Genomic DNA, 11,310 nt, shown 5'->3' on the forward strand with positions numbered 1-11,310 from the left:
ATCAAAAGTACAAATTAATTGTAACTTTATTTAATAATTCAACTCAACTTCGACAACTATTGGTCTTTGTAATTTTATCAAGAAAATTTTTATTGCGTTAACTTTTGTTATCGTCTTCTCTTAATCACTCCCCTATCCCACGCCACTTGTCTAATTTTTTATTTTTTCTTAGAATCATCTACTGTCGAATTGTTTAATTTTCTTTTAATGTTAACATTTACTAAATATTGATTGATTGACTGACCCATGCCCTAATCCCCACTTAACAAATAACAAATAAAAAAAACACATTCAAATTCAACCACTTCACTTGCAAATTCAATCAAAAGTATAAATTAATTGCAACTTTATTTAACAAGTCAACTCAACTTTGACACTCTTGGTCTTTGTAATTCTATTAAAAAAAATTGTTGTGTTAACTTTTGTTTTTGTCTTCAACCAATCACTCCCCTATCCCACGCCCCTTATCTTTTTTTTCTTTTTTACTTTTTCTTTTTTAAGAATCATCCATTGTTTAATTGTCTTTTATTGTTAATATTTAATGACTACTAATTGACTGACCAGCCCATGCCTCAATCCCCTTTTAACAAATAGCAATTAAAAGCACATTCAAATTTAGCCACTCCACTCGTAGATTCGATTAATAGTATAAATTAATTGTAACTTTATTTAACAATTCAACTCAACTTTAACAACTACTGGTCTTTGTAATTCTATTAAGAAAATTTTTATTGTGTTAACTTTCGTTTTTGTCTTCACTAATCACTCTCTTGTCCCACGTCCCTTGTCTAAATTTTTTTTTTCTTAGAATCACCCATTGTCTAATTTTTTTTTCAACTGTTTTTTAGTGTTAACGTATACTAACTACTAATTAACTGACTGGCCCATACTCTAATCCCCACTTAACAAATAACAAATTAAAAACACATTCAAATTCAGCCACTCAACTCACAGATTCAATCAAAAGTATAATTTAGTTGTAATTTTATTTAACAATTCAACTTAACTTTGACAACTATTAGTCTTTGTAATTCTGTTAGGAAAATTTTTATTGTGTTAACATTTGTTTTTATCTTCACTCAATCACTCCCTTGTCCTATGCCCCTTGTCTAATTTTTTATTATTATTATTTTTATAATCATCCCTTATCTAATTGTTTAATTGTTTTTTAGTGTTAATATTTACTAACTACTGATTGACTGACTGCCTTATGCCCCAATCCCCACTTAAAAAATAGCAAATAAAAAATACATTCAATTTCAGCCCCTCCACTCATAGATTCGATCAAAAACTTTATTTGCAAGATTAGATTATTAAAGTGATCATATTTAAGTTTATTTTAGTTGAATTTGAACTTTAAAAAATTTGGATTTAGAGACTCAAGACGTTCAAATTTTTATTTTTTCAGTTTAGGGTGGCGTTAGCTTTGGTCTAGGGAAATTTAGATTTAGAGATTCAAGACGTTCAAATTTTTATTTTTTTAGTTTAGGGCGGCGTTCGCGGACCCCTTTTTAGTTTTGGAAGGGCAACAAACTAGTTAATAATAAAATATATACTTTCTTTTTTTCTTTTTTTCCTTATCAGTTATCCCTCCCTGTCTATTTCTAAAACTTAAAAGGAAACAAATTAATAAAAAGAAAAGGCACTAAACACATAAACAAAGAAAACGAAAAAGAAAAAAGTATTTATACATGTGTTTTCACTATTTGATAGTGACATTAACTGGAAACTGAGATAGGATCAAGTATAGTACTGAATACCTCCATTAAGCCAAAGAAGAAGAGGCAATGAATCCTTAGAATGTTGAGCTTCAACAAAGTAATAATAAAGTGCACGACCAGCTGATTTATCCACTGTGACATAGCCACCATATTGAGAGAAATTCACTTGGGTTTGTCCAGGCAATCTCTCAATCCTATCTTTCTCCTTCAACCCCTCCTGAGGATGAACACTGCTAGTTTCATTGAAATTGTTGATTGCCTCGAAAAAACTCGTGTCGAAGCCAGAACTTTTCTTCAATATGGAATTGTGAAGATAGGCTAGAGTTTGTTCTTGCATTTTTTCATGAGTTTGAGACACAAAGCATGAAAGAATGAGCAAGGATAGAAGAATCCAACAAAAAGGTTTACTTTCCATTGTGTTTGTTTCTCTCCACTTAGACACACACGAGACACAAATATAAGGAAGAGATGAAAGGAAAAAGATAATGGATATGGATTTTAATTAAGCTATAGTTGTTTATATAATGTAGTAGAAGAAAGATGATTCCAAATGTGTATGTTTCAACTTTTACGGTGAGTACTGTCATTCTCATCCTAGATCGATGTTAGTCATTAGTCAAAGATGCCTAGGAAGAAAAAACAAAAAAGGTTAGTAGAATATGTTTTGTTATATATTAACTACCAATAATGATATAATATACTAATACTAATATTATAATTAATTGTGGGTAAGAATTTTCTACTACTATCCGAGTATTAGGGTTCAAATTAGATATAAATTAAGAATATAGTTATTTAATATAATTGAAATAGAACAAAATAGATAGCAAATTTTAGAAAAATAGAAGTAAGTTTAATTATGTCTGAAAGCACATCATGTACAACCAAGTTTTATCACAACCAAAAACTTTAGATTTTAAATTATAAATTTTCTTATAAAATTCTTAAAGCTAACATGCATCAATAATAATTTCATTTAGAGTAAAATATATTTATTAGTAATTTTAATGTACTTATATATACTGCATCACAAGACCAAAGCACGCACATCATACAATTTGTAATTCTTGCATAAAAAAAGCTACATAGCATGTGCACGACTATAAAATCTAATTTTATGGCTGAAAAAAATAAGTTATGGCATAATATTAAAATAATTTAAATTAAATAAAAAAATATTTTTAAATTAAAAATAATAATATTAATAAAATCTTAATTGGAACAATATTTTTTTGACTTCTTGAAACTTTGACAATATATTTCACTTAGAGAAAATTATGCAAATAATTTAATGTGGCCAAATGGTGCACGCACAAATTCATTAAAATCATATGTAAATTGAATAAAATATTTCAATAATATAATTAAAAGTGAACAATAAAATAAATAGCAAAATCAAAGAAAAAAAATACTGCTAGTTACGTGACAAAAGTACATTGTCTAATATCATTCTCAAAATGAAAGTAATATTAAATTATCCATATAAATAAAAATAACCATAAAATAAAGAAAAATATTTCTTTTAAAATTTCTTTGAAATTTTTAATAATTAAATTAAATTTCTTGAAAATTTTCATATATCATTAGCTTAGTTAAAAAAAATTATTATCCTCATTTACCAACAAAAAAAAAATACTATGTTATTTTAATATAATCGCATGACAAAAGCACATCATATATATAATGTGTAACATTTATATTGAGTCACATAATGCAAGTATTGCATTATGATATATATAAACCAACTTTCATTGTGCACATTTAACTTCATTAAACTTTAGTAATAGATTTCTACTTAAATAAATTATGCTAATAAATTTAATATACTTATGGCGTGCGAAATGACGAAAGCACGTACATCACATGAGGCATGCGTGTGAAATGACGAAAGCACATCACCTGATGCATTGTACATAAACTGAGCCATTTGTCGTAATTAAGGACATGCAATTTTGTTATATAATATAAGTGGATCATGTAATCGTATTTGATATATACATATATATATATATATATATATATATATGGTCAAAATAATGAGGAGTAAATACTTTGTTCATGGTCTTCAATCAAGTTCCTTTAAATAATGTTAATATTGAGGATGTGCTTGGTCATTTAATAACACATGCAATTTTCCCAATCTCGATATGGCACCTTCCTTAAGGAATCCATCAAGGGCTTGTTGACAATTTTTTTGAACATTCCTCCGTTAATTTGTGCATTCTCTTAAAAATGGAAATATAACTTCATTTTATCATGAATTCCAGTTAATTTAACTAGTAAAATTTCTGATTGTTGAATAAAAATTTAGATATTCAATCTTCTCCTACACAAAAAAACCTATTAGTATTTTGGTCTGATGATAAGGAAACATTATTAGGAGTGAATGTTATAGGTTAAAACTTTCTCTCTTTAAAAAATAAAAATAAAATAAAATAAAAAACTTCGATTTATCATACCAATGCAATAATGAAGATATAAAGCTTATTAGAATCATTTGGTGAGAAATTAGACAAAGAAAATGAAAAAAAAAAAAAAAAATCCTTTTATCTTTTTAACTAAGCTAATGATAAATGAAAATTTTCAAGAGGTTTCTTTCTTTCTTTCTTTCTTTTCTTTATTTTTTTATGGGTAAATGTACTAAACCCTATTTTCAGTTAAGAGTGTTTGGTGGAAATGACAACTGATCGGCAAGCAATTTGTGACAAAGGAATTGGGTGGGCAAGGGAGGGAGGAGCAACAATGACAAAGGAATAGGGGGGATGGTTTGTTGAGGAGATAATACCATTGTAACCTCGCACAAAACTGTTTTTTTTTTTTTTTTTTTTAAAACTAACCTCATTGACAATATTACTTTGTTGGGTGTTTTTCCAAAATCATCTATATGCACCTCACATTGCACCCTTCTCACTTAAATTACGAAATATACCTTAATAACCTTGCCACATTATCTCACACCACAATGGATTTGGATACCACCTTTTCGGAAGATAACATGCTAGGGAGAATCTAATTGAAAAGTTAATATAATATCGCTTAATCCAAAAAACTTAAATTTATGAATTTGGATCCAATTATCTCCATTACTTTTTTTCTATCCAATATTGATGGCAATAACAACTATGAGAGAGAGAGAGAGAGAGAGAGAGAGAGAGAGAGAGAGAGAGAGAGAGAGAGAGCTATAGGTATATGATTATAAGCAACCAATAAAAAATTACCATTTGTAAGGATAAGATTATATGTAATGAATGAGAACCACATGTAGGGTAAATTTAGTAAAAGGCTAGGCATATAGGATAAGATCTTACATAATGTTATATCATTTTTATTTGAAAAGAGAGTAAGATTATATATATTTTTTTATTTGGCGTGACATCAATTTTTTTCTATTAAAAAGCAAGAGGTATCATAGTCATATCTAGTTTTAAATGATATGATATTAGATGAAATATTTTAGATTTGTAATGTTTTATTTTAAAAAATGGTTTAAACTAACCATATGCATTGCAACCAATAGGGTTTGGTTGGATTGGGCGGTCTTTTGAACAGACTTGTTTTGATGGATTTTTCTATTCATTTTTATGTAATATTTGCATATTTTAACGTAAGAAGCAAAGTAATTTTATATACACTTAGCAATTTATATTATATCCATGACCAAAAACCAATTATAGTTTCTCTTTTCTTTTACTGCTCAAAATTCTTGTCCTTTTAACATATCCCACTTCTAAAACAGCAGCTAAGTTTTAATCTTAAAATTTTTGAGGTCAAATTATAATCTTCAATAGACCAAATAGAATCAATTAAATGTATTTTTTTACAACCATTTTATTCTATTTATCCAAAATAATACTTTTTATTATTTTCTATATTGATATGTCATTTTTCACTACTATTAATCTTATTATTTTGGCCTTTTCTACACTTTGTCGTTCCCTCCACATATCCGCTCACACTTCTAGAAATAAACTAGAAAATGCACATGCAACGTGTGACCCATAAAGAGACTTCAAATAATAGAGACAATATATGTCACACTCTATCACATAATTGTCTTGGACTCTAGAGTAATGGTCCAACCTCTATAGATTTTTTTTTTTTTTTTTTTTTTTTTTTGATAAACACATCTATAGTATTCTTTTATAAAAATATCTATACTTTTATTAAGAGAATTGACCTTTTGGTGCCCACTTTTTTAAATGGTCCAAAATAACTACACATTAATTTTTTTTTTATTATTAAAAAAAAACTCTTAGTTATAGTGGCAAATAAGAAAAAAACACATTTCAAATACTTAAATTTTTTTTTTTTTTTTGAAAATCAAATACTCAAATTTTAGATCACTTTTATAATTTAAAGCACAATTTTTGTTAATAGTAGCTTCTCACATTCTACTCTTTTTATGCGTGTTGAAGACTTTTGTTTTCTTTTCTTTTTCAAGAGAAATTGTTTCTCCTAAAAAGGAAATGAATAATGAATAATAAAAATAAGTTTAGAAAAGTAATTAATTTCCACTGCTGTACTAGTGGGAGTAGAAATATTGTAAACTTTGTGTCCTTCATCTGTTTAATTAACTCTTAAACAACTTCAATGTGTATTAGGTTAGTTTTGGAAGTAAAAATAGTAGACACCAAAGAGTTTTATTTTCTTAATAATATATAGTATAGATAATTTTCTATACTTTTCTGATTAAAAAAAGAAAGAAAAAGAAAATACATTTGTTTATAACTGCTTACACTTTTCTGATCATAGGAAAACGAAGCTTTTGTCGCTGACTAATTGAACAGTTGTATTGTGGAATTAATTGAACAAAACAAATAAAAACAAAGGAGGATTGGAAAAGATGAGTACGAGACAAAAGACGATGACTCTAAAGGATTAGATTGTCCTTGACTAATTAAAGTGGAGAGCTAAATTCTTTGTTGGTGTTAAAGATCGGTGGCTATACACAAATGGACAACGAAGACCTAACATTTGCAAATTAAGAAAAGTAAAGCATCGAGTGCCGAGCTATTAGCCTCTAAGACTGGGTGGAACCAGGATTTGTTGCATGGGGCCAGATTTTTAATACAAGTAGATGACGAAGATCTAACATTTGCAATATTAAGAAAGGTAAAGCATCGAGCTATTAGCATGTAAACAGGGACAGAGCCAGGATTTGTTGCGTGGGGCCAGATTTTGACGACGAAGATCTAACATTTGCAATATGAAGAAAGATAAAGCATTGAGTGTCGAGCTATTAGCCTGTAAACAGGGGTGGAATCAAGATTTGTTGTATGGGGCAAGTTAGGAGTTTGTAGAGTTTTTAGTTGTACAAAAGTTTTATAAATAGATTGTTGTAACTATTTTTCTACTAGACTAGGTCTCCAGAGTAGGTTTTTCCATTAAAGAGGTTCTTTGGTTTTTTTATTTCATTACCAGATCTTGTATTATATTCTTTTTAATAGATTAGAAATATAGAGAATTGTACTCAGTCGACATCAATACATATTGCATTTGTGAAATGATTTAATAATTTGATTTCCAAAGTTGATATTTTGCAATTACATGTACCAAGTGCAAAAACGAACTAAGGAGAAAAGGAAGAGACTATTAAAATGGAGCAAGACGAGTAATTCAAATCAATTAACAAGATTTGTGTAGCTAAAAGAAACACTAAGGGTATCTTTGGTTGGAATGATTTTGGTGAGGATAGAAAAATGAGAGTGGAAAGTAGGAGAGAAAATGGATGGAATGAGTGTTTGGTTAGGAGGGGAGGGGGAGAGAAAATGGAGAAGGTGTGTTTTGGACCAAATTGTCATTCCCCACCAATTGACAACTTTTTTTTGTTTTTTTTTATTATTATTTAATAGGGACATAACTGTAAATTTATACTAATTTCATTTTTTATCTTCTCATTTTTCTTCTTAACCAAACAAATGAATTTTTCTTCTCTCTACTTTTCTATCCTCCCAACTAAACACACAAATGGTCTAAATTCTTTTATCTTTCTACTTTTCTACCCCTCCAACTAAACGGACTCTAAGGTGTGGTTTGGATTCAGCATTTTCACGTTTTGCGCATTCACGTTTGTGCGTTTTCTCTTTTTTTTTTTTTTTTTTTTTTTAAGACCAACGTCTGGTGCACTGTTCATGGGACATGAATAGTGTACCATGGCATATGAACAGTATATCATGGCATATGAACAGTAAAAAAGAGTGAACAGTAGCCGTAATATTTGACTTTTCAACCACTTTTCAACACAACAGTAGGTCCCGTGCACTGTTCACGGGACCCACAAACCTCACTTTTTAGTAACTTTTTCATTAAAAATAGATCTCATGGTAAGAGTCCATTTAGATAAGCTGAAAACTGAAAACACTGTAGCAAAATAATTTTTAAATGTGTGAATAGTACCACGGGACCTATTTTTAATGAAAAAATTATTGAAAAGTGAAATTTGTAGGTCCTGTGAACAAGGCAAGGATCCTACATTGTTCACGTAAAAAAGTCAACCATCACGGCTAAAAAAAATATATAAAGTAAAGAAAGAAAAACGCGAAACGTGGACGTGGGAAGGATTAGAGGACGGAGAAATGGATAAGGATTAGAGGACGAAGGCATATTTTGAAAGATTAAAGTGATTTGGCTGCAAGGAAGTAGACAAAAATACAGCTTTCTTTAATGCTATTCTGAGACCACTGCAACGGATATGTTTTGTCAAAATAATAAATTTAATATTTAGAACAAAAGTATCGAATACTTTGTAATAAATCTCACCTATTCAAATAAAATAAACAAATGAACTCTTAATAAAATAAAATAAAAACATTTTATTGATACATAAAACATTATCCACACTTCGCTGCAAACCAAATACAATATATATTGCTTCAAGCAATGTTAGGGATAAAAAAAAATTCACAAACTTTGTCATAACTCGTCACATGAAGAATTGTGAGTGCTGAATGTAAAATGGTGGGTTCACACCTCCACCCCTCACAACCCATCAAATAATAAGTTACGGCAAAAATTGTGGACTTTTTTGTATTCTCACTCGGGTGCAATTATGCAATCAATGGGAAGGACTATCATATAAAAGGAAGAAGAAAATTATCCTATATTGGGAAAAGTTGTATAGAATGCATGCAAGATTATCCTATGCAGCCCCCCATAGTCAACAAAGGAGATGAGGTAGAAGAAAATTATACTGCAAGTTGAAAGTGTCGGATTTGTGTGAAGATCAGAAGAGTCAACAAAAGCAACTCTTCTTCATTCAAAACTCTACTCCACGTGTTTCTCGAAAAGAAAAAAACAAAAGAAACTAAGTCTACTTCACGTTGTTAGTTTTGTTCACAATTTTTTTTTCGAAGCAATTTTCTTCACAATTTGAATGTGAAAATCTAATTTAACGACATGCAACTAACACATGTAAACTATTTCAAGATCGAATAATCGCCATCTAATTGCTAAATTGAATCTTACATGTAGTAAGCAACCCAACAAGTTGCAACTGAGTCAGGATTCTATGTATATAGAATATAGATGAATATATGCAAGAAATTGTGAGGAAACTCATGAGAGCCTCTAAAGGCCTGAGATGAACATGGGTCAATTGAAAAATCATGCACCTAGTGACCTCCTTAACATGAAGTATTAAAGCTAATGTAAATGAGGAACGAATCATAATTGAATTATGGGTGGACTTGGCAAAATAATATTGGCATCTCGGGAATGCATAAAAATAGGTCAGGAAATGTGGTTTTTACAGTTTACTATTGAATGTGAATATGTGTTGAGTTGTTGAAATTGTTAAGGGTAATGGCATTAGTGATTAGACAGGTAGACACCATTTTACATATACTCTCCATTATCAATATTTGGAAGGAAGAAATGAAAGGCCTGAAGCTCAAATTTGTGCTAAGGAATGTAAATAGGATAGCTGATAAACTAGCCTCTTTTGGTTTAACATATGATGAAGAGTACGAGTATCAATGGATTGCAAATCCTTTTTTAAGTCTTAGTTGACGGCTGTACCCAATTGTTGAGTGGATAAAAGAATATAGTGTACTTTATTATGAGAAATGATAGGACACAATGGAGACTCATAGGCTTTTAAGAATCTTATAGCTCAACTACTTTCGAGTGTTTTTAACAAATAAGTTCAATATTTAAATCTTCATCCCTAATAATCAAATTATAAAAATAATTTATATAATATCTCGAATTTTAAGTATTTATTATTGCTACGCTTCTATTGAACCATATCAGGGGTCATGTCAACATTTTCTTTCCATCATTTCTTTAAAAAATATGTATATAAATATTAATGTATGCAATAATGCATTATGCCTTTACAAGCAAGTCATTTTCCTGGGTATTTTTTTGTGGTATACCAACTTTCACTTCATGGTAGCAAATTCAACTTGAATAAAACCATCAACAGGCACATAGAATCACAAACGCATGCATGATAATTTAGTTAAAAATATTAATGTGATAACAAATTTGATTGATGTTAGTTTAACAACAAACCACTTCCATTACATTGGAATACATTACTTATCATAGGTTACGATTTTAGTTTCCATCATCACTTTATTATTATTGTAATTATTACTAATTTTTTGAGTTATGTTTACTAATTACAATTCGGCATTTGGTCCACTTTGGTCTAGTTCAGTCAACTTTGGTCCAGTTCGATCTAGTAACTTCTGTCTAATTCAGTCCATTTAGGTCAATTTCAGTCCATTTGGTCTATTTTGGTCCAGTTTAATCCATTTTAGTTCACTTTAGTCCAATTCGGTCCATTCTGTCTATTTCAGCCCACTTAAGTCCATTTAGGTCTAATTCAGTTTATTTAATCTAATTCAGTCCAATTCGGTCTTATTGGTCCATATGATTCACTTTGGTCCAACTCAATCCATTTTGTCCACTTTGACCCACTTTGGTCCATTTTAGTGTACTAATTTAAGAACAGAAAAAACAGGTTTTGGTTAGTACTATCAGTTATTTGAGTAATATCGATTATAATTATATAATAAGTTTTGATTATAATGATAATAATAGTTTTCTTAAGATAATAAGAAATTTGAAACTTAAAAATTTTAATTGTACCAAAAGAAATGAAGAAAATATAATGCATAACAAATTAATTAGAATAATATAGACCACTTCCAAAAAAATAAATAATATCAATAAAAATAAACACCAAATATTTTAAAATTAAATATTTGTAAAAAATAAAGAGGATGGAGATTACTTTTATACATTGTTCAATTTAATAGTAAACAAATTATCGGCAATAAAATTTAGAAATTAAATTATACACAATACTATATCTCAAAATAATTAGGTCTACGACTAGTAATGATAATACCTTAATAACATTTTTTTTTTTTTTTGATCCATCACTAACAATTATGTAGCATCATGTACCAAGCACAATTCACTATGTTAACAGTTGTGAAAAATTTTTGCCCCTTGTAATGTTTTTAATAAATTTATATATAAATAAATAAAAAAACAGCATTACCGTTACTGAAATGTACATACCGTTTGTTAGTTTGATAAATTTAATGATTAAACGGTTTTAAGTAAAAAAAAAAAC

General features: G+C 28.9%; 1 protein-coding gene across 3 annotated transcripts in view; it reads right to left on the reverse strand.

Moving 5' to 3' along the window:
- The window catches only part of LOC126723810 (serine carboxypeptidase-like 40), a 46,440-nt gene extending 44,213 nt beyond the window's left edge, over positions 1–2,227 (reverse strand). Inside the window, exon 1 of one of the 3 annotated variants that reach the window (XM_050427610.1) lies at positions 1,761–2,217. In XM_050427610.1, the coding sequence (XP_050283567.1) occupies positions 1,761–2,136 (376 nt within the window). In that variant the 5' untranslated portion in view covers positions 2,137–2,217. Of the gene's footprint in view, positions 1–1,760 lie in introns of all 3 variants that reach the window. The other 2 variants (XM_050427616.1, XM_050427611.1) reach the window with 2 other exon arrangements.
- Positions 2,228–11,310: the final 9,083 nt, after the last annotated feature.

The sequence above is a fragment of the Quercus robur genome, chromosome 4, assembly GCF_932294415.1.
Source record: "Quercus robur chromosome 4, dhQueRobu3.1, whole genome shotgun sequence".
NCBI classification, from domain to species: Eukaryota; Viridiplantae; Streptophyta; class Magnoliopsida; order Fagales; family Fagaceae; genus Quercus; species Quercus robur.